Source organism: Antechinus flavipes, chromosome 3, assembly GCF_016432865.1.
Source record: "Antechinus flavipes isolate AdamAnt ecotype Samford, QLD, Australia chromosome 3, AdamAnt_v2, whole genome shotgun sequence".
Classification (NCBI taxonomy): domain Eukaryota; kingdom Metazoa; phylum Chordata; class Mammalia; order Dasyuromorphia; family Dasyuridae; genus Antechinus; species Antechinus flavipes.
Window position 1 is genome coordinate 600462529 of NC_067400.1, and position 24348 is coordinate 600486876.

General features: G+C 41.3%; 1 protein-coding gene across 3 annotated transcripts in view; it reads left to right on the forward strand.

The window, feature by feature from the left end:
• ACOT7 (acyl-CoA thioesterase 7) overlaps positions 1-24348 on the forward strand; it is a 149625-nt gene that overhangs the window by 37166 nt on the left and 88111 nt on the right. For all 3 annotated transcript variants that reach the window (XM_051988693.1, XM_051988694.1, XM_051988695.1), the window contains exons 3-4: positions 9104-9260; positions 21984-22075. In XM_051988693.1, coding sequence (XP_051844653.1) covers positions 9104-9260; positions 21984-22075 — 249 coding nt within the window. The remainder of the gene's footprint in view (positions 1-9103; positions 9261-21983; positions 22076-24348) is intronic.

The following is a 24348-nucleotide window of genomic DNA, read 5'->3' on the forward strand; positions in this document are numbered from 1 at the left end:
AAAATTCCAAGAGGGATGCTAACATCTAGTAGGAATCCAGAAGGGCCTTGGGTAGGGAGAGGTGGCCCAGGTGTGGGTTCCAAAGGAAGCTCAGGATTCAAAGAGGCAGAAGTAAGGAGGGCTGCACCCTAGCTATGGAGGCCCTGTAGAGACAAGAGAGCAACCTTCATGAATGGGGGTCATTCAGGAGGTTAGTTTGACAGAAATAGAGACTATATGAAGGGATTTCATAGGAAATAAAACTGGAAATGTTGAGGCAGCCAGATTGCAGAGGGCTGAAAGATAGTGTTTTTAAAAGATAATACAACTTTGTGCTTAAGAGGCAATAGGAAGTCACTGAACATGTTGTAGTAGGGAGCATAGAATCAACTTTGTCTTGTGGGGATGTCAGGCAATTCTGTAGAGGATGTATTAGAGGGGGACAGGAATTGGAGCAAGAAAGGAGAGCGGGGTCAAAAGAGAAGAGGGAGCACAAGAAGTCAGAGAAGGGGAATGGTTAAGACTTGAAACTCACTGGCCATAGTGGGTGAGGAAGGGGGAAAAGTCATTGCCCTGCAGTGACTTGGGAGCATGGTGTTGCACAATGAACAGGGCAAAGTGGAGGGAAGTAAGGCCACACACATTTATTCACAGACACCTTTTAACTAAACCCTCTTCATGATGGCATATTTAGAGTTTAAGCTGCTGAAAGCTATATAGCCTAGGTCATTGGATGGTTGCCAGGACATTTGATCCTTTGCTTTGTGCAGACCCTGCAGTGTACTACTTCCCAAGCAGCAACCCACATATTATCAGCTGGTGAGTGACCCCCTTCCCTCTGACAGCCTTCAAACCTCATTGCTTATTAGTTCTTTGGCTCTTTTCCTAGGAGAGAAACTTGAGGAGAATGTGTCCTTTTCCCTCTCCCTCCTGAGCCTTTCTTTGGGCTTTATAGACATTTTAGTCTGTGTCTAATCCTGCTTTCATCACTGGCCAGAGCTTTAGTGACCTTATTTGTGTTGTTTCAGAGCCATGTGGTTTTTTTTTTTTTCCCTCTGAAATTTAGCTTAAGAGAAACAAGAACTCTTAAGCAGTTCTTTATTTTAGTAATTAAATAAGGCAACTTGTATGTTAAAAAAAAAAATTAATACTAAGCATCTACTCCAGATACTGGCATTTGGATTTGAAAGGGATGCTACAGATAGACTCTTTTTTCATTTAAAAAAATAATAAAACCACAACCCTTTTAATTTATTTTTTCAACTAAGATGCATTTATTTTTTCTCCTCTACTCTCCCTTTTCGCCATTGGAAAAAGAAAACCCAGATCCTTGTAATAAATATCCAAATTCCTCTTAAGTCCCCAAACTCCTAGTCTGCATCTTTAGTCCATTACCTTTTTATCAAGAAGTGCATATTATACTTCCTCAAGTGTCCCCTGGAAGTATGTTTGCTTATTATATTGACCAGAATTTTTAAGTCTTTCAAAATTGTTTGTTTAAATGTTGTTAGCGGATGGTTAGATAACAAGCATTTATTAAGCATCTGCTATTTGCTGGACACTATAAATACAGCAATCCTGAGAGGAGGTAGTGCTGTTGTAATTATCTTCATTTTACAGATGGGGAAACGGAAGCAGATAGAAGTTAAGTGATTTGCCCCAGAGTCATGCATCTAGAAAGTGTCCAAGGCTTACTGTTCACTGCACCATTTTAGTTATCTGCATATTTGTTATAAATGTTATAAAAGTTTTCTTTAAAAACTTAAAAAAGTTAAACTGTACATTTTTATATAATTTTATTTCCTTGTTTGTTTTAAAATTAAGTGGAAACTTGGTATTGATTATATGTTTTCATGTATTTTATTTAGATAGTTAACTTTGAAAACTTTTTTTCTGATTTCCAACTGTAAACCTGTGATCCATTAAATTTGTTTATTATTTTCCCAATTCTGCTTCTTTCCATTTTAAATTTTGAATTAATATGTTTGAATATCCATTCATTTTTGTCTCTGATAATGTTTCTTAGATGGGCTAAAGACATTTTCTTGTAATTATCTAACCCTTTGAATGCATCTGGAATTGATTGAAGTATATGATGAGTCATGAATCCATGAAATTTAATCTTTTCCATAAGAGTATCCATTCTTTTAGGTCTTAAAATAAAAAAAAAAATACATACAACATGTAAACATACAAAATTATAAATGCACAAAATCCAAATAAACAAGTATCTACAAAAGGTAGTAAGTCTGGGAGATACTTATGTTTCTGATTTATTAAGGGGTTAAAAGGGGAGAGAGAGAGAGAGTGAGTGTGTGTGTGTGTGTGTGTGTGTGTGTGTACTCTGTTGTGATTTTCTCTTCTCCCTCTATATTACTTGTGGATTCAATTATCATCTTTAGCCTGATGATCTTGAAATCTCACCCATCTGCCCTAACCTTTTTCCTAACCTCTAGTTTTGAATCTACTAATGTCGAACATTTTGAACTGGATGTCCCATGGACATCTTAAACACGTCTCAAACTGATCCCAAACCTTCTGCCTTCCAAACTTCTGCCAGACCTTCAGGCCCCCAGGCCCCCAGCCTAAGGATCATCCTCTATATCTCACTGTCTTTTCTACCTCATATCCCTACGCCTCCTTTCTCTTCTTGGCACTGCCCCCACCCTGGCACAAGTTCATATTTCCTCATCCCTAGACTATTGCAGAAGCTCCTGGGAGGTCTGCCTGCTACCTCAAGTCTCTCTCCACTCCCGTCCATCATCCATTCAGTCACTAAAGTGATTTTTCTTAAAGCCCAGATCTGACCATCTCACCCTCTACTCAGTAAGTTCCTGTGGCTCCCTTTCACCCCTCCTGGGTTTTCAAAGCCCTTTATGACCTTGTTCTTCTCTGCCTTTCCTGTCTTTCACCTTACTCTTTTAGATCCAGTGACAATGGCCTTCTGGCTGTTCCATGAATAAGACACCTCTCTTGGCTCTGGTCATTCTTTCAGGCTATCTGCCTTGTCTACAACACTCTTTCCTCCACCTGGATGACTGACTTCCTTGGTTTCTTTTAAGTCCTAACTAAACTCTCACCTTCTCCAGGAACCTTTTCCCAGCCCCTCTGAAATCCGGTGTCTTCCCTTTCTTCCTCTCTGCCTTGCATGAGTCTCCTGCATTAGTGTGTCGGCTCCTTGAAGGCCCAGACTGTCTTGTCTATGTGTCCTCAGTGCTTGGCACTGTGCCCGACATGGAGCGGGCATTTAATAAAGGCTGGCTGATTTGAGCTCATTTGGAGAGCCCTGGTTCCACTGCCAGCTGCCAGTAGGTGGTGCTACAGTCCCATCTCTGGAAGAGAACAGTCTTAGAATCAGACCAGTTAAGAGCTCGATGGCCATCATCCCTGCACAAGAAACTCTTCTTTGAAATACATGGCAAGAAACCATCTTGTCTTTGCCAGGAGACCTCTGGGGGCAGGGCCCGCCCTTTGGGACCATCGGTGCTGCTCTGTAGAGCTGTTAAAAGGTTAGAACATTTTCTTCAGATCCAGCTTAAAGCAGCCTCATGGCAACTTCCCCTTGTTCCTCCTTATGCCCTTTGGGGCCTAGGAGAACAACAAGTTTATGTGACAGCCATCACGTTTCCCATAAATCTTGCCAAGGCTAAAAATGCCCACCTTCAAATGGTGCTCTGGTGGCAGGAACTCAAGGCCCCCATCACACTCCCAGTGGCCATCTTTTCTGCATACTCTCCAGCTTATCGGTGTCCTTCATAAAATATGCCTATGGAATACTCCAGACACGATCTACGTATGACAAAGTAGAGACACTATGGTCTTTGTTAGCTTCAAGACTGCATTTTATGTTTGCTGTAGCATATTCTTGTTTTTTTTTCCCTAGTTTTTCTTTTCATATTTTTCAGATAAACTATTATCTGGCTCTGTCTCATCTTGTATTTTGAGAAGCAGATTTTTTTTGATGTGATACATAAATCTAGTCTGCCAAGATTTATATATCTTTTACAGGCTTGTCTCATTTAATTTGATAGTTATCTATCTTCAGCTTTGAATTCTCTGCAAATTTGATAAATGTTTTCTCTGCTTTTGATAAGCTATTTTCTGTGTTTTGCTCAAGTTATTGATCAAGATGTTAAACCAGATGAAACCAAGCACAGACCCTAGGGCAGTCTCTCTCCCCTTGGGATCTTGCCATTCAACCAAGTCAGAATATACCTCATTGCATCACTGTTTGCCCCAAATATTTGCTGCAGGATTTGTCTAAGAGACTCAGAGCAAATGGTTTTCTCAAATCAAGGCAAACAATATTGGCAGAATCCCAGTTCATATAGGGGAAATAAAGTTGTCTGGGAAGACATGTTCTTGGAGAGCTAAGTTGGCTAGTAGGGACCCCATGTGGTTCCTTTACCTGATGCTCACTAACAGTCATGTGAATAATACGACTGATTCTTGACCTAATTTTAAAAAGTTGTCATTTCCCTTTTCCTGTAGATTTCTCTTTTTTTCTCCTTTCTAAAGTATTCCCCTCCATTCATTCACCCAGAGTACTGGGGCTCTCTTGTTCTCTCCTTATGATCTTGGCTGTCCTCTCCCAATGAGACATTTTTATTCTGTACTTTCCAGGACAAAGTTCATTCCCAAGAGACTTAATAAGACTTCCTGAATATCCATAGCAGGTCCCACATGAGATACCTGTCCTTTTATTTCTTCTTCTAAAAGGAAGATAGTCCTAAAGGACTGGGCCCTATAGTCAGGAAGACCTGACTTCAATTCTGGCCTTAGATACTTCCTAGCTGGGTGACCCTAGAAAAGTCATTTAATCTCTCTTCAAATGTCCTCATTTGTAAAATGGGTAATAGCTCTTCCGAGGGTGTTGTAAAAGATCAAATGAGATAATAGTTTTAAAGTGCCCAGCATAGTAGCATAGTCCATATATACACACATCATATAAATGGTAGTAGCTATTGTTGGCATTTTTTAATTAATTAAAATTAGTTGGAATTTTTCTTTTTGTTCTCAGAATTTAATTCCAGCATGCTTCTCATCATCCCTGCTGAACTGACATCCTCCATAGAATTTTAGAGCAAATTAGAACCGATCTATGCCTTATTTATTACTTAAAATCTTAATCTTCCAAAGTTAAGATTATATGATAAAATATTCTTAACTTTTTTTCTCCTTCCATATATTTTAAGATGAAAATGGTCTTTTTCTTTCATTGTGTACATGTGCTCTCTTGACGCCTAGATTTTTCTAGGGAGAATGAATATGTTTTATTAAACCCAAGACAAGAAACCATTAGCTTCTCTTCCTTGGTAGAGAGTTCCTGCAGATGTTTGATGTTTGAGTGTTTGAAGGTCACTTTACTGTATCAGGAACTCTTTCCCAGCACAGTATGATCTGTTTTTTGGAATCCTCATGTCTTGGTCACTGTGTGTGATTTATTGAAGCTATATTACTTCTGCTCTATTGATGATATTCATTTGAATGTCTCCCCTTTTCTCTCAATGGTCAGTCTGTCTTTAATCAATCATAGTGTTCTGCCCCCCCTCACTTTTGTCCTTTTGGATGCCCTTCAAGGACAATATTCCCAAGATTAGAGCACATAATCTCATTCTACCAATTCTCAGTTATAATTGGAAAGTAAAATCTTCTTCCCTACATTAGGATCTCTATTTCATGTAGACAATTCTAGCTTATTAACCCAGAGCTGTTGATGAGATCTCAAATTCCATTATCTTTTTACTAACAACTTTTAAATTTTCTTTTTTCAATTAACAAGCAGTTTCTCGCTCCACTATCGGCCCCTTCACTAAAAAAAAGAAGAAAAAGATCCCTGTTAATACATATGCTTAGTCAAGCAAAACGAATCCTCACATTATTAGTTAAAAGGGCTTTATTACTGGCTTTTTGCTTGAATTTTCTCTCTTGTACTTTGGGTGTCTGCTGGACTTTCCTATATAAGACAGGAGACCGCCAGAGGGCGCCATAATGGATGAAGATCTAATCAGGACAGAGGGGGCCGCTAGGGGGCGCCATAGTGCATAGAGCACTGGGCCTGAAGTCAGAAAGATCTAATCAGGACAGAGGGGGCCGCTAGGGGGCACCATAGTGCTTAAGAGAGCTGGGCTTGCAGTCAGGACTCATCTCCCTGAATTTCATATATGGCTCCAGATGCTTCCTAGCTGGGTGACTCTGGGCATGCCCTTTCCCTCTGTTTGCCTCAGTTTCCTCCTGTGTAAAATGAGCTGGAGGAGGAAATGACAAACTTCATCAGTATTTCTGCCAAGACCACCCCAGAAGGGGTCACAGAATCAGATGTGACCAAACGATTGAACAGCAGTGGTTTTTTTTTTTTTTTTTTTTTTTAACATTTTAATATATTATTCATTTTTAACATTCTCTTCAAATTTTGAATTCTAAATTTTTCCTTCGCCACCCTCCATGCCCCGGATGGCAAGCAATATGTTATCAACTATACACATGAAATCTATGTCAGATATTTGTAATAAAAATTGATGCCTTTGAGAAAGCTGAATTTTTTGGGAGAACTTTTTTGAGGGGGGGTCAGTTGTATGCTTCTGAGTATGGGAGGGACTAGGAAAATAATTGGCACACATAAAAGATGACATCTGCTTTGATGCTGACTCCTAAAGAACATGGGACCTTCCCAGCTGCTTTGCAGCTGAACCTTTTTACATGTTGTTTTTCTCATTAGAATGTGAATTACTTAAGAACAGAGACTCTTATTTTTTCATTTGGGCCCCCGATGCTTAGCAAAGTTCCTGGTACATAGTAAACACTTAATAAATGCTTTTCATTCATTCAGAAAAAAAATGATTAGCACAGTGATGACATATGTTCTTAAACTTAGATTATGCAAGGAAACAAACTTTCTAATATGCTGTGAAGTTAATAACCAGGGATCTAGGTTTGCAAAGTATTTTACATATATTTAATTCTCACAACCACCATTGGAGATGATAAATGCTATTATCCTCCTTTTACAAATGGGAAAACTGAGGTGAGAAATGCTGTGTGTGAGGCTAGATAAATTTAGCCCATCAATGACATAGCCTGTCATTAGCCCAGGATTCAAGACTCTCAAAAGCATACTTTATAAAACAAAGAAAAAAACCTTAAGTTCTAAAATTCCAAAAAACTACTAAGAAGACACTTTGAAAAGCATGTCAGCTTCTCTGAATGATATTTAACATGATACCAATAGAGATAGGGGGAGGGAGAAATGGCAGTGTAGCAGATAAACACTTGACTCGTGTGAAAAATTTTTTTTATTGAATTGATAGTCCATTGGGTAAAAATAAGTGAGTCTATCTGATAACAGAATTTCTTTAGAAGGAAATTGTTTTCACAATAAGCACATAAGCAGTGTCGTCTGCCTGGATGTAGAAATATTCCCATTATGTAGAGTTGTATATTATAATAATTATGTATTCACTAAAATGAGCTGCTCACATTTACTAATGGGAATAGCTTTGTGCTTGTGCAATCGGGCCTGCACTATTAAGGGAGGAGTAGGTCAAAGCCGTCTTAACTATAAAGCCGTGAGCTTTTCTATTTTTATAGCATCTTATTATTTATTAAGCACTTTTATCTGCCTTCTCACTTGAGCCTTAGCTTAGACTGGTGCGGGAGGTAGATGGGAAAAAACCAACAGAATTTAACCATTCCCTAAGTTAACTCCTAAGGGAAGTTTGCGATAAGCTTAGGGGATTTCAGGATCAGGCGGACCTCAAATTTAAACCTACTGAATCCTATTGTAGCATTCTTTCTACCATAGCATAATGTTTTCACAAGTTAGGAAGATGAGTAAATGAGTACGTAAAGAGAATGTGGGATGTCACCAAAAAACATCCTCGCCAAGCTTGAGGTCACAGGTTTGGGGATGGATCAATTGCCTCAATTCTGTAAGTTTCTTAAAAGTCAAGACCTGTGGTTTTTCATCTTTGCTCCCTTAGCAACTGATTCCTTACCCAGGACAGGCCCTTTAGCAGTTTTGAATTAAATAGTTAAACATTCTCCAGAGGATTGTGGAAAGAATGATTCTAACCCTAAATGTCTCCTGACTCGAACCCTAAATGCTTTAACCATAAATGTGTGCTGGTGGATTTGTGAATTGGGGAAAAAAGCAATGTGGAATTATACAACAGAAGTGACTAAAATGCCCTTGTTGTTTGAATCAGCGTTCCCACTGCTCCTTCTATACACTGGTAAAGTCAATGATGGGAAATAAAAAGAAACCCCATATACACAATATTTATGGCAGTTCTTTTGTAGGAAACAAGAGTAATAATAAAGTCAGTGCCTATGGGGAATGGCTAAACAGCTAAGTAGAGCAGTGGATAGACTGCACGAGTTCAGATCTGATACTTCTGAGCTGTGTGACCCTGGGCAAGTCACTCTGCCTCAGTTTCCTCAACTGTAAAATGAAGTGAAGGAAAAGGCCAGTCACTCCCGTATCTTTGCCAAGAATGGGGTCACGGGGAGTCGGACATGACTGAAATAATTGAACAAGAAGTGATAACGGTGATAGAGAAGCATGGGAACACTTTGGGACTGATGGAGAATGAAGTCATTGGCAGCTCCAAGGGAATAATAAATGGAGTGACTACAGTTGCGAAAAACCACAAAACTCTGAAGTCATGGTAACCTCACCTGGCTGAAAAGATGAGAAATAAAAAGACCATTTTACACACTCTCTTGTGGGGAGGTATGGATTGAGTGGGCCAAACTATACATTTAAGGTTAGATACTCTGGATATGTTTTTGCTGAATTGGTTCTTTAAAAAAAAATTAACATAAGTGATAGCTCCTTGCGAAGAGGAAGGAAAAAAGGCCATAGTAAGAAATGATATTGATATCTAAAAGAATCTTCTTAAACCATAATGGCTGCAGAGTTTTTTGGGGGCTATGTGAGGTTCAAAAGGTCGACTTGGAGTCAGAACTGAGAGTGGGTTAGTCCTAGCAGTTGCCAGAGAAGCTCTTCTTACTTTAGTGTAGACCTGCCTATCGAGCTGACTTCGAAAGCGTGGGGTGGGGAGGGCAAGTGAGGGCCTCCTTGGGGCATTGCGTGGCTCTGACCATTGTCTTTGGTGACTCCTAGGAGGCCTGTGTGGCTGCCTTGGCCAGGGTGGAACGCACTGATTTCCTGTCTCCCATGTGCATTGGAGAAGTGGCTCACGTCAGTGCCGAGATTACTTACACCTCGAAGCACTCGGTGGAAGTGCAGGTCACTGTGATGTCGGAAAATATCCTCACAGGTAAGTTCCCGGGTCTCTTGTTCCTAGAGACTCGGTCCATGGCAGAGTTCTACCTACCACCTTCCCCATGGGATCCTTGGGAAAGGGCTGCCTAGGAGGGCTATGGGATGAGGAAAGAAGGGAAGCGCTTATTGTCTGCTTCTGATCTCCTGTCCTATTTCTCTGCACTGTAGGGGAGGTAGGTTTGTGTATAGAATTGTGAAACTCAGAGTTGTTCTCTCCCTTGGAGGTGGTCTATTCTAGGCCCTTTTGGTTACTATTCTGGGTACCAGTAAATCAGCCCTGAATTTGAGTTCACTGGGACGAACCTTTGACTCCAGCTTGATCTGAATACTCTCTTCCTTGGCAGTGGTAACCATGGTAACGCGGTTTCATCTTCCCACATGGCAACCGCAGGAGGATGTGATGGTTCTTACACATACAGACATTTCTTTTTATAGCTGAGTTTTCAATGATAAAAGACTCTCTCCTCCTCTGTCCACTGTCTCTCCCTGCAGGTATTTTTCTTCCCCCTCATCTTTAGACAAAATAATGATATTGGTTCTCCTCTGGTTCTAGCTTAAAGCACTCTCTGATTATCTCATTATCACCATGATCTTTATTAAATGTCTTTGCCTGCCAAATGTTGCTGGTTCCTTGTTCGCTGTGTGAGCAAGTTTCTTCTGTTTCCCCTTCCAAATAAATGTCAGCAAGAATATTCATAAAGCCAAATGTTGGCTCAGTTCTGCAATACATTTTTTGGTATCTGCTTAGCATAAAGCATTTTGTTAGTTTTAGCATAAGCTGACGAACAGAGCAGAGTCTAGGGAACGGAGCTAGATTGCAGTGAATAATTTAGATCAGCAAGGACTCTGGGAAGTCTGCAGGCCTGAGAAGGCAGCTTAGCTGACTCAGCGTGCATGTGTGAGTTCCTGGTCTTCACTAGGATAAGACACTTTGAACAGGGGAAGAAGGTTAGCAGATGTGGCCAGAGTGAAGTTACTTGGCAAAAGGTCCATAAAAGGAGTGACTGTAGGATTCACCCTGTCCTACCTAATGGACCATGGCTCTCTATTTTATATATAGATATATAGAAATTTATATATATTATAGAGATTGCACATATTACATATATTTTCTTAATGAAGAAATATTTATGAAGAAATTTTTATATGTCACAGATTTTTTTTATATTATAAAGCATGTGTATTTATACGTGTATATATAGTGTGTATATATATATATACATACTCCTTTCTTTCACGGGGTTACTCCTTTTCTTCCTTCTCTCTGCCCCACCACTTGCCTAAGCCTTCTCTTCCCTCCTTCCCCTTTCTCTCTCCACTTCTCCCCATCCTTACAAAATCCAGATTCCCTTGACCTCTGACACACACACACACACACACACACACACACACATTTATGTATAAAGACAGACACAGAGAGCATGGCTGTCTCTATATAGATGTAAATTTCTATACATTTGTAATATATATGATCTTTATAAATTATTAAATTTTTATATATTACAAAGATACTTAATTTAAAGTATGTGTATATGTATATATATATATATGAGACAGAAACAGAGCATGGCTCTCTGTTTTTATATATAGTTACATAGAAATTCATATGTTATAAAGATGTGTATGTATTTATATGTATGTCTATATATATGTGTGTAGATACATATACACACACATATATAAAGAGAGAGACAGAGATAGAGATCATGGCTCTCTATATCTATATATCTCCATTAGGCTATGGTGTCTCTAAATCTGAAGTTATACAATTTAATTCTCCTTAATAGAAATTGCTTCTGTCTGAATTAATTCTTTGTTTTAGATAATTGAGGGACGTTTCGGGGAAAGATAGCGAGGATACTTAGCTCTATCCAAATAAGTCCCTTTCTCTAAATGCAAATTTATTTTTAGAGCGCGTGTTAAGAAAATTAAACAATGGCTTTAGATATACTTAGTTTTCTAAGGGAAAAAAGAAGCTGGAAAGAGGTAGAACATACTGGAACCTGATTGTAAATTTAGGTAAATGACTAGGTATATGAATAGATTCATTTAGTAGCAGCTTGTATTTTAGGAAAAACAGCTTCCAGTCTTGTAGCCTTTAGACACATCTTATTTGAGCTGTGGGTGCTTTCAGTATCTCCATTTGATAGATGAGTAGAGTGGGCCCCTGAGAGCTTCTGTGGCTCACCCTCCTGTCACCCAGCTGCCTTCTGTCTAGGCTCAGGCTCCTTCTGCTCTCTACCTTGTGATCTCCATCAGTCGATTTTCATTGTTATGGCAACTGGAAAACCATTCAGGGTTTTGGATAGAAGGATGCTGAGGTAACCAGAAAGGATAAGGAGATACGGGAGACAGAGGACTTAAGGGGAGCTCATTGTCTTAGATGGAGAAAGTGCCCTGTTGCTTTAGGAGCCTCATTTTCTCTGGTGTCTGCTCTGGAAAGAGAGCATTTAGGAAGTCATTGGACTTGGTGTGCTTGTGGATATGATGGTGAGATGGCAGAATGAGCACAGCTTTGTGTCAGTTCTCCCTCAGCCAGCTTAAGCCTGCTCTGCCATTTTGATCTTGAGCCAGCCCTTTACCTGCCGAGTCTCCATTTGTTCATCTTTAAGTGGGGAATGATGGCACCTGAAAGCCCTGCTGTGCAGATGTGGTCGGGCAGCCAGCACGATCTCACTCACCTTGGTCAGAGATCACCAAAGGAGGTTCTTTCTGTCCTTTACTCAGGCTCCCTTTGCACCCCTCCGGCCCCCTCCAGCCTCCTGAGGATGCCTTCAGAGTCTCCTCTCCTGGGGTCTCCGAGGGGCGAGGATCACCCAGGGCTAGCACAGCCTTGTCTCGCCCTCCTGCTCCACCACGTCCTGAGTTCTCTGCATAGTTTCTTTCACGGGATTACTCCTTTTCTTCCTTCTCTCTGCCCCACCACTTGCCTAAGCCTTCTCTCCACTCCTTCCCCTTCCTCTCTCCACTTCTCCCCATCCCACATAATCCAGATTCCCTTGACCTCTGCCACATTGTGGGCTTATCTGTCTCTCCTCGATGGCTCTACCTTTTTAACTGCTCCTTCCTTGTCATCTTACCTCCTAAAAGTGACTTTTCCCCAAGTCTGTACTTTCCTCTTGCTCTGCTTTCTGCTTGGGTAATCTCACTTATTCCTATGACTGTTTGTTACCTTTATACCTGTGTCTATTTCATAGCTTTTTTCCTTGAGTTTTCGGCATCTCCACTTGCCTCTAGGACATAGCCAATTAGTTGTCCCATTGCGGCTCCAAATGACCTAGATTGAGCTCGTTATCTTTCCCCTAAGTCTGTTCCTATTTCTGACTTCATTATTTCTATTTTTAGCACCACCATTAATTTGCTTTATCGTGTTTGTAACTGTGGACTCTTCGGTACTTTTTAAAGGAAATATTTTATTGATGTGCTCTTTTTAATATCACTGTCCCTCCCCAGAGAAGGCCCCCTTATGGATCAGAGCACAGGTAAACAAAAGAAACTAATGCATTGGATGTATGGGACGTGTGTGCCTCATTCTGCAGCTCTAATCAGCTGGCCTGGGCCCAGAATTCTGGTCTCTGTTGTTGTGGTCATTGTGCCTGTTGTTTTCCCAGTTCTTCACTTCACTCTGCATGATCTCATAAGTCTTTTTTCATTGCCATGTATTCTTCATATTTATTGTTTGTAAAGGCATGAGAATATTCTGTTCCTTTCTTATACAATAGTTTTTTGGCAATTCCCTGAGTAAGAGGTACCCTTTGCTACTACAACATATATTGCCCTCAGTATTTTATTTAGAAGACTTTCTCCTTTGTCACTGGTCCCCCAACATGGAATATATGCCCTCAACTCCTTAATTTCATCCCACTTAACTAATCCATTGCTAAATCTTGTCTCAACTTTCTCCACAAAATCTCTTCCAATTGCTCCCTTCTTTCTATTCATGTGGCTGACCTCTAGTTCCTGCCCTCATCATCTTTCCCCTGGGCCATCATACTAGTCTTTTGGTTGGGTCTCCTTTTCTTCAGGCTCTGGTCTCTGCAACTCCATCTCTGTCCAGCTTCCACAATGATGATGTTTCCTAAAGTTTAGGTCTGACCACTTAGGTCTCTACCCATCAGCTCGGTTAACCTCTAGGATCAAATAGTAATGACTCGGTTTGGCATTTAAAGCTTTTTACAACCAGACAAGAGTCCTTGCATCTTTCTGGTTTTCTTGCACATTATTCCCCTCTGTGCACTCAGTTCCAATCAAATTTTCCTCTTTGCTGCTGCTGAGAGATGATGCCTTTGCACCAGCTGGATTTCCTGTGCTTTTCCTCCTCATCTCTGCCCCTTAGTATTTCTGTGTCCTTTAGGAATCATTTCACATGTTGCTTTTTCCAGTCTCTCCAGCTCCTTCTGCCTTCCCCCGCTCCAAGGTGATTTTCCATATACTCTGTATTTATCTTGTGTATACTCTTTGGTAGATATGTTTTCTCTCTTAATCCAGCGAGAAGTTCTTGAAGGGAGAACTGTGTTTACTTCTTCCTTGCCATCTCTAAAGCTTAGCATAATGAAGGCTTCTTGCTTGATCCCTGGGTCAATATAGCCTTTTCTAATATATAATTCTGTTGATCCATATTTTCTATGATTATGTTAAATCATACTCTATGAACCAGTTAGTTCATAGCTCCATCAAAAGTATCTTTAGAGCACCTCTTCTCCCCGATCTGCCCAACAACTGCAGCTTTCTTTTGTCATATTTGCTAATATGATGATATGAGAACGTCAAAATTGGGTCTCTTATTAATAGTACTTGGGGCATTCTTTCATATGATGACATTTCTTTGAAGACTGCCAGTTCATATCTCATATATTTTTTCTACCTTCTTATGTCAAATTAATTGTCAGCTTCTGTAGATTACATTTGTGGATGCTTTTTGTACCTTGTAACCTTCTCCAGGACTTGAGTGACCTTTGCAGGCCAGCTCACATCAGCATGCTTTTATTAAATATCTGCTTTGTCCAGAGTAATTAAGAAATGTTTGTTTACACTTTTAAGGTACTACTTCACACCCATCAGATGAGCCAGCGTGACAGAAATAGAAAACCATAAATATTAGAGAGCATGTGGGAATACTCAGAATTGGTGGAGTTGTGAAGTAATCCAACCATTCTGGAGAGCAATAGATTCAGAATTCCTGTTTGAATTGTGGACAGTGATCTTTTTATTTATGTTAAATGCAGCCACCATTTAACACCAGAAAATTTTTGGTGAAGTCTTTTTCTTTTTTTACAATTTATTTTATTAAGTGCTCTAAATCACTATAGATTAGAGAAATGCAAATTAAGACAACTCTGAGATAGTACTATTTACCTCTCAGATTGGCTAAGATGACAGGAAAAGATGCTAAATGTTAGAAGGGATGTGGGAAAACTGGGACACAATACATTGTTGGGATGTAGTTGTGAACTGATTAAACCATTTTGGAGAGCAATTTGGAACTATGCTCAAAAGGCTATCAAACTGTATATACTCTTTGATCCAGCAGTGTTACTACTGGGCTTGTATCCCAAAGAGATCATAAAGGAGGGAAAAGAACCCACATGTGCAAAAATGTAGTGACTCTTTTTGTAGTGATAAGAAACTAGAAACTGAGTGGATGCTCATCGGTTGGAGAATGGCTGAATAAATTGTGGTATATGAATATTGTGGGACATTATTATTATTTTTCTTTTAAGAAATGAGGAGTAGGCTGATTTTAGAAAAGCCTGGAGAGAACTGATGCCGAGGGAAGTGAGTTAGAATCAAGAATACATTGTACACAGCAACAGTAAGATTGTGATGACCAACTGTGATGGATGTGGTTCTTTTTAGCAATGAGGTCCAATAGACTTATGATGAAGAGAGCCATCTGGATCCAGAGAGAGGACTATGGGAACTGAATGTGGATCACAACGTAGTATTTTCACCTTTGTTATTATTGTTGTTGTTTTTGCTTGCTTGTTTGTTTTCTCTCTCATTTTTTTCCTTTTTGATCTGATTTTGATCTGTGGAAAGATGTATAGAAGAATTGCTCATGTTTAACCTATATTGATTAATTGCTGTCTAGGAGTGAGGGAAAGTGGGGCGGAAGGGAGAAAAATATGGAATACAATGTTTTGCAAGGGTGAATGTTGAAAGCTATCTTTGTGTGTGTGTTTTGAAAGTAAAAAGCTATTAAATTATTTTATTTTTAACTTGTGGAATACAATAAGCATTTCCATAATAGAGTATAATAAAAAAAGATGATTGCACATGAAACTGCAATCTATTATGTACAACTTGCTATCCTTTTTAAATAATAATCATGTAAATTTCTTTTTTGTTCCTTTTTTTCTTCCTTCCTCTCCTGCTTCCCACCCTCGATGGCTGCCATAAGATATAAATAATTATAAATATGTAATCATTCTATAGAAACTTCTATTTATCAGTGCTTTCTCTAGATATAGATAGTGCCCTCTTCATATATCCTTTATTTTTAATTTGTGTGTTTACAATAGTCTAAATGATATTCACTCAAAGTCATATTTAAAATAATAATACTGTTACTGTACAAAATTTCTCTTGGTTCTGGCTCATTTTACTTTTGATTATTTTGTACAAGTCTTTACATTTTTTTATTTTTAGATCATTGAGCTCATCATTTGTTATGGTATTAAAATTATGTTTTGGGATTATGGCATTAAATCACTTTTGGCCAAAGTTATTTTCTAAGAGTATGCCTTTGTTTGTAGTCATCAACTAATGCAAGAGCTTTTAATCTTAAACTTGGAGAATGAGTCTTCTCAGGACCCCTAAAGTGTTTGCAAGTTATCTCATTGGTTAACCATAGGTTTGGATGTGCTCCAGGTCAGGGCTTCTTAAACTTTTCCCACTCATTACGCCTTTTTTTCCTGAGAAATTTTTACATGAGCACAGGTATATAAGTTTACAGAATAGATATACAAATCAAGCATTTGCTGATAATAAAACACACTTTTGTGATGCCCACATTCAGTTATGAGATCCCGTATGGAGTCGTGACCCATTTAAGAATCTGGGGTCTCAATGCCCTTTTGCTTGGTCCAATCCTGAACTGCTAATTTCTCTTTATTTTGTGGGGACTAACGAGCCTCTTCTTTGGTGGTTGACAGGATTTTAGTTGAACTGGACATTTCTGAAAGGCTGATTGTAGAGTGTTCTAAGGACAAACACTGATGTTTATGAAACCTGGAGCCTCCTGAGTGGCTGGGTTAGAGAATGAATTCCCTTTCACCCCTGGGCCTCGGGATAGATGGAAGGATGGCTGTCTGCTTATCAGCAGGCGGGAAACCAAGCCAGGTTCTTTGGGGTAAGAGAGAATGTAGTATACCTTAATCAGCCTCCCTGAGATGAGGGGTCTCCCAGGACTGCTTAGAAGCCAGCTCTTGGTGGGGTGGGGAGCAAGCTGCCTGCCTGTTTGCAAGGTGCTCCTTGCCTGGGCATCCACAGGAGAAAGAGCATTTGTCCCTAGGGCCTCATCACTGTTCTCCGATTGGTTTTGGTCCACTGGGTTCAGCACAGGACAGCCGAGCTGTGAACTGGGGCTGAAGGTAACTCCTGAGTGGCCCCTGAAAGGAGCTGCTCCATTCCCCTGGAAAGGGTGCAACTTGCCAATGTTTTTCAGGAATCGAAGCACAGGAGTTTAATATGCCCAGTAACAGTAATGCCATTCTCAGTAGTGTTTGTGATTACTCTTGCAGCCATGATTTGGGGGAGACCAACTGCCTAATTTCTTTTTTTCCCCCTGAGGCAATTGGGATTAAGTGACTTGCCCAGGATCACACATCTAGGAAGTGTTAAGTGTCTGAGGGCAGATTCGATGCCACAAAAAGCTGCTCAAATATTTTTTGCCCATGTGGGTCCTTTCCCCTCTTTTATGATTTCTTTGGGATCCAGACCCAGTAGTAACACTGTTGGGTCAAAGAGTTTGAAAGTCCTTTGGGCAGAGTTCCAAATTGCTCTCCAGAATGGTTGGATCATTTCACAACTCCACTAACAATACATTAGTGTCCCAGTTTTCCCACATCTCTTCCAGCATTTATCATCTTTTCCTGTCATTTTAGCCAATCTGAAAGGTATGAGGTATTTTAATTTGCATTTCTCTAACTAATAGTGATCTAGTGTTGGTCATATTAAAAAAAAAATTGTCTCCACCTTAAGTCACTTACCTGTCAGAAGGTGTAGATGATTAACATAATTTGTAAGTCATTCCCCAAATAAGAGTTACCCCACTTATTCCAATTCTTTACCACAATAAAAAGTTGCTATAAATAATTTTGCATATATGTGTATAAGTATGTTTTCCTCTTATTTAACAAAATCTCTTTACCGTGTAGAACTAGTTGATAGTAGAACTAACTCTGTCACAGATTATGTCCAGTTTAGTGCTTTGGGGGAAAGGGAAGGGAGGGGGATATACAGTTCCAAATTGCTTTCTACAACCATGAGACTATGCAGCAGCAGCATGTCAGTTTTCCTACAACCACTCACAACAGTAGTCGTTTTCCTTTTCCATCATCTTTGCCAATTGGATGATTGTGAAGTGGAATCTCAGAGTTGTGTTATTGTGTATTTTTAGAAATAGCAATTTGGAAAATTTTTTCACATCTCTGAATAGCTTATATTTCTTCCTCTGAAAGCTGCCCATTTATTCATATAGTTTGGTCATTTATTTATTGAGGAATGGCTCTTATTCATATATTTGAATCAAATTCATCATATATTTTAGATAAGGGATTTTTGGCATAACTTACTGCAAAGATGATTTTTCCATTTCCCTTTTGATTTTAATTGCATTGTTTTTGCAAAGAACTTGAGAATTATACCTCATACCTACATTGTCTATCCATCGCATAGTGGTGTGATATGCACATAGTCCCAAGGTGCACTAGACTTCTAGCCACTCTTGGCTTCTACTTTTACTGAATGACATGGACAAACCTCTCTGTTTCAGTACCTATCTCATAAGGATATTGTAAGACTCAAACAAGAGGCTGTATAGAAAGCATTTTTGAAGCTTTGAAAAGCTAGGCAGAAGTGGTTATGATCACGATCACAGAAAGGCTGTAGACATCACCTAGCTTCACTGCCTATTTTGTAGATGAGAAATTAAAGTCACTTATCCACATCACACATAGGGAGTGAGCTCAGTTTCAAATCTGATTCCAGATCTAACCCTCTTTCCACTTTGAAGAAGCTAATAATTGGTAATAAAAATGGTGTCTCTGTCTCTGTCTCTCTGTCTCTTTGTCTCTCTCTCTCTGTGTCTCTGTCTCTCTCTTCTGTCTCTCTGTCTCCCCTTTGTCTTCCCCCTCTACCTCTGTCTTTTTCTCTTATCTGTGTTTCAAATCCCAGAAGACAAGTTCATTGTGACTTCCTACAGATCCTTGTAGGCTTTTTCAGTTGACTGATTTCTTCTGGGGGGCCTGTTGAACTTTACCAGCATTTATTGCCTAAGTCGTGCAGTTTGGAATATGATTAGGAATTATATTCTCCTTATTTTGTTTCTTGATGTATGCATCATGCAATCTAAGTTTAAAAATGAATTATTTGAGCACAGTCACTCTTATTCTTAAAAAATTTTTGAAGTGATTAAAAAAAATAACAGCTTTATATTTGCACTGCTATAATTTTTAAATAAAGCTTTGAAGCATTATGCTTTATGTATTTATATTTCTCATTTGAAGCACTATGCTTTATATATTTATATTTTCCATGTGACTCTGGGACCCCCCTGGTTGCTTCCCAGTTCTGGTTCAAGTCAGCATCTATTCATTCACGGTCCTGAGCCCCCACCAGTGACTCTTTGCATGAGCATAACAGATGGTTCAGGAAATCAGAGCAAAAAATTTCTAATTAAAACAAAATGTAAGTTAAATAACAATACTTTCCAAACAGTATCTCTGTCAACTTAGCACAGGAGCAAAAGGGGTCACTTTACTTCTAGGCATGGTGTTAGAAATGAGTGTGTCTAGCCATTTTTGCTAGGTCACTTCCCTTTAAATCTTGATGACATCTTATACTTTTAAATCCTTTCTATATCATATACCATAGGACTGGGAATACGTGTAGTATTCTTATTAATTTGACTGGAATGGCATTTAAAAAAAAATAAAGCTAAACTTCAGTTACAAAAACTGTATAATGTTTTTGCATGTTTTCTTTGAAAGGGTTTCCTGTCTTTTGTATAAAGTTTATGAAAATAAATATAAAGGGAAGACCCTTGTCCCACGTGCCTCCTATTCGTGGAACTATATCTTCTTTCCAGTCAGAATTCTTCATTACAAAACCATTGAGCATATTCACTGTGAGACAGCTAAGGAGATCTTTACTATCGTAAATGTTTCTTTGTTAAGAGTGTCAGAATCGTGAACTAATGTGGAAGTGATCAAGAGACAACTGAGACAATTCTTGTGTAAGATTTTAAAGAATCTTTTCAGAATAAGTTGTCTTTTGATGTTTTCATTGAGCTACTGAAGAAGTTTAATTACCGTGCTTTTCATGGTTAGTGCATGTGGTTCCCTTTGGTCTAGAAGAAGGCCATTCCCAGTTCTATGGGAACCAGCTTGTCAGGAGTGTTAGCTGAGTCAAAGTAAAGCTTTATTCCCCAAAGCAGGTTGTCAGATTCACTCTCCAGTCAAAAAGCAGTGAAATTAGCTTTCCTTTTTATACGCCTATCCACTATCTCAGACAGTGATGGCTCTTTCTCAAAATCACCCACTTGGGTTCAGGTTGAGTGGCTGATGTGCTGGGATGCTAGAACTGGACTGCGAGTCCCGCGGGAGCTCTGGCTGCACACTTTCCTCCTGGGCCGCTTTTTAATTGTGCAGATGAGACTCAGCTTGATGCAGGGGCTGTGTTTAATTCAAGAAATAGATTGAAAAGGCCTGTGATCAGCTTGGTGGAACAGGATTGAGGTGGTCCTGAGGCCTAGGCGCAGAAGACCCAGGATCTTCTCCATCTCCTTGTTTATTATTATCATGATCATTACCACCATCATCATTATTATTATTATTCCTGTTCTGCTGCATATCAGACCTGTCAGTTAAAACCTTTCTCCCAGATTGCCAGTCCCCTCAGATTCTGCCATCCTAGGCTATCACTTGGCCTGATCGTGACTCCCCCTGGCCTAGCGGGCACGTGGCTGCTTGCAGAGCTGTCCTGAAGTCACACAGAGACACACCAGCTGTCCCTTCCCCCTTGGCGTCTTGTACCCTGTGGGAGTTTTGCGTATTGTTGACACATCACTCAAAGGCACAGTCTGCTGCCATCTTCCCATCTCTTTAGTCTCTTCAAGAAGTCTGACAATAGAACTGGAGCCTGCAGGAACCCGCCTGAAAATCCAAGTTTTCAGCATGACATTTCCTACTTTGAGGAAGTTCCTGGGGTGGAGGGAATGGAACTCTGATGATAGTGGCTCTAAATAGCTATGATTTTGTGTGTAATTGGTTTAGTGCACCAGTGCTTTTTCCTGCTTTGTAAAAAGGCAATATTCCTCAGAGCCTGTCACGGCCAGGGGAGGAGGCTGGTCTGAGCGTCCCAAGCCAGCTTTTCTGGATCCCAGGCATTCATGTCTGTCTGTCTGTCTTTGTTCAGAAGCTGCTCACACACAGCTGTATTAACCAGGCACCAGAAAGCCATCTGGCGTAGTCCTCAGTTTGCAAGGATTTGGGGCCAGGGGAAAGGGGGGCTGGATCTGTGATGTCAACAGTGTGGGGCTTCCCTAATGCAGACTGACCCTCCTTTACAACTTGAGACATTCGTTCTAATTCAGCCACATAGTTTGTACATTTGTTGCCTGTAATCCCAAGTGGTGACTACAGATGACCCAGCTGGATTTGAGTGAATGAGAAGCCACCGGGTACGGGGAGGACATTCTCAGTAGTCTTAGAGGCCAAGAATTGGCCGGACGTCCACGTAGCTAGCCTGGGTCAGAGGCGGAGCGTAAAGCCGGCCTTCTCACCACTACGCTGCATGTTATTCCATAGTACGAGTAATATGGAAATCTCTCTCTTCTATCTTTGCGTCTGAGGGGTGATTGATGGTTTCCCTTTGGCAGTGTTAGTCTGGGGGAAGTGGAGGGGGAAGAGAGGGAGAAGAAATGTGGCAAGAGCCATTTTGTGTTTCCACCTTGTAAGTTCTTCAGCAAGGCGTCTTGGCAGTCTTTAGAACTGTCAGCAGTAATCTGTTTGTGCATGAGTCTAGTCTGGTGAAGCCTGTGGAGCACACTTAGGGCCTTTGTCTCCCCTCTTCCCCTCAAGGTCTTCCCCCAGAAGGCCTTCTCCAGAGCAGGTAGCAGCCACAGGGACCAAGCTGCTGTGCTGTGGGGACGAACTCAGCCGGCTCTTGGGAATGTTTTCATAATTGAACCCCAGAATGCAGAAATGGCATTGAGCCTAGAGTCAGGAAGCCCTGAGAAGACACTTCCTAGCTGGGTGACCCCGGGCAAGGCATGTCACCCGTGCTTCTCAAAAAATAGGGATAATAGAAGGATTCACCTCTCAGGGTTGTTGTGGGAGTCAACTGAGATCATATATGTAAAGGGCTTAGCACAGGGCCGGGCACATAGTAGGTGCTTATAAATGGCCCTTCCCTTCCTCGATGTCCTGATTAGCCGCCTGCTTCTTGTGTGCCCCTCCTCGGAGCATTTCTAATCCTCCTCCTCCTTCTTCCCAAGGTGCTAGAAGAGTGACCAATAAGGCAGCGCTCTGGTACGTGCCCCTCTCACTGAAGAATGTGGACAAGGTGCTTGAGGTCCCTCCTTTGGCGGTAAGATGTCCTGGGGTTTGTTTCTGTCTTCAAGGCCCTCAGGAGCCCAAGCCCAGACTGGCTGAGGGCGGCTTGTGGGGGCGGGCCTGGCGCCCCTGGAAGCCCTGGTCCTGGGCCAGCAGGGCCTGCCATGATGGTGGGGCCGCCTGGCCATTGTTTGAATGCGGCTAGATCTCTGCCTCTGCTGGGCCTGCTTCGGTGGGAGGGGCCTGGAGGGGCAAGCATGATGTCACCCGGGTGGGCCTGGCCCCCCTCCCCCTGTACTGGGATCTTGGGCAAGTGACTCCACCTCCATTTGGCTGAGTTTTCTTATCTCTTCCATGGGGATAAGAGAAATAGTAGCTACCTAGATATAGGTGCTATGTGAAAGCTGGTGAGCATCGTCATCATCATTGATAATCTGAATAAAAATTGTGGCTGCTGTTTGTATAAATACTCTCTTAAAAGCTATTTTGCTGTTAATGCTACAACGGGAAGCCCTGGCTTGTGGGCCCTCCCGTGCGAGCTTGCCTCGGCTTCCTCACCTTGGCGCCCTTGTGGCTCCCGGCTCACTCCAGTTTGTGGGTAGCTCCCAGCCCCCGGCATGCCGCTGCTCATTTGGTGAACGCTCCACATCATTCTGTTCTGTCATTCTGGAGTGCATGGCCAAGCAGGGCTGGGCCCTGGGCCCCACTGAGCCGGGGGGGAAGGCACGGGACCTGAGCCAGCTGCTGAGACGACCCCTCGGGCTCCTGAGAACAGCCAGCAGGGCTTCCCTCTTCCTGGAAAGGCCAGGGCGATTGCACGGCAGCTCTGTGACCTCCCTTGCGGCCCCAGGAAATGGGTGGGAGCAGTGATCCGAGCCTTGGACACGAAGAATCAGCAAGGGGAGGGGGAGAGAGCCGCAGCAGGATGTGGAGGCTCATTGGGGCTCTGCCTCTGCCTCCTTGTGTGCCTTTGGGCAGTCAGGAAACCCCTCTTCCCACTCCGTCCCTCTTGATTAGCTCACAGAGGTATGGGGGAGCCTCCATGTGGTCCCGGTCAGCTCCAGGGTGCTTACCGGCACTCCTGCCCGGCCCCCTCCAGAGGGTCGTAGCAGTGGGGTACGGATCGCGCTCCGAAAGCTGTTTCCAGAATGGGAAGCAGGCTTTGCCATGTGTTTTGGTTGGAGCTGTTCTCTCTTGATTTTTTGTTATAGGGGTATAGGGAGGGGATCTATATTTAGAAATCTTCATAATATTAAAAAGTATCAATGAGATTTTCAAAAAAATGATGATTTTGCCATCCATGGGAGGTTAAGTAAATGAACAGAGATGATCGTTTTCTACCTTTTAACTTTAAGTGTCTCTGTGCTTGAAATAGGGGTTCAAATGTTGTCTCCATTAACTGTTGACTCTGTAGTTTTAACTCTTTGGTGGTTCAGGAAACTAATAAAAAATTTATAAGCAAGTGATTACTCTGCTTTGGCAGGGAGTTTTTAAACTGGGAGTTCCCTAGCATGGTCTGGATCAATGTGAAACAACTTTTGAATACTTTTTCCTGGCTTCTTTCTTACCCCTTATATTAAATCAATCATACGGGGTGATACATGTACTTATTTAACTGCCAATTGTTTTTCAAAGACTTAAAAATGTAGAAATTCCTGTTATCCCCTCACTTAGCCTTCGTGATTTCGTATTTAAAACTGAAAGGGACCTTCGCAAGATCTAGTCTAGTCTCATCGTTTGCAAGAAGTTTGAGGCCCAGAGCTATAGCTCTTAGCCCAGGTCCCATGCTCAGTCCCCAGTGGCAGAGGTGAGATTCCATCCCAGATGGATGTCCCACCTTATGGAGCCAAAGGGGCTCCTTCAGGGATGGTGGGGAAGGTGGGGATGTGGGCGGGCCCTTGGATTGGCCCATTTTCTGAAGAGCGTGGCACAGAGCCAGCGTTCTTAGGGGATGTGGCAGACCACGATTCCATCCTCCCCCTTCCTACCTTCTTCCAGTAATTAGCATTCTTCCTCCCACTGCACAGAAGGGCAAACGGGAACTTTTTTACCCATATTGTTTAGTTGGGCTTGATAAGACATAAATATCAACTTTGCCCTTTTTAGAGGAGTGTATTTTAAACCATCCCTCTGATTGTAAGTGGGGAAGCTCCAGATGGAAAAGAAGATTTAGATCTGGAAGCTTATTCTTTTGTTACTATTTATTGAACTCCCCCACACCTGCCAAGGCTTGGATAGAACCTACAGGTGCATTTGAAACATGCCATTTTAAAATAGGCAAGTACCTGAATTGGCCAGTATTCTGAG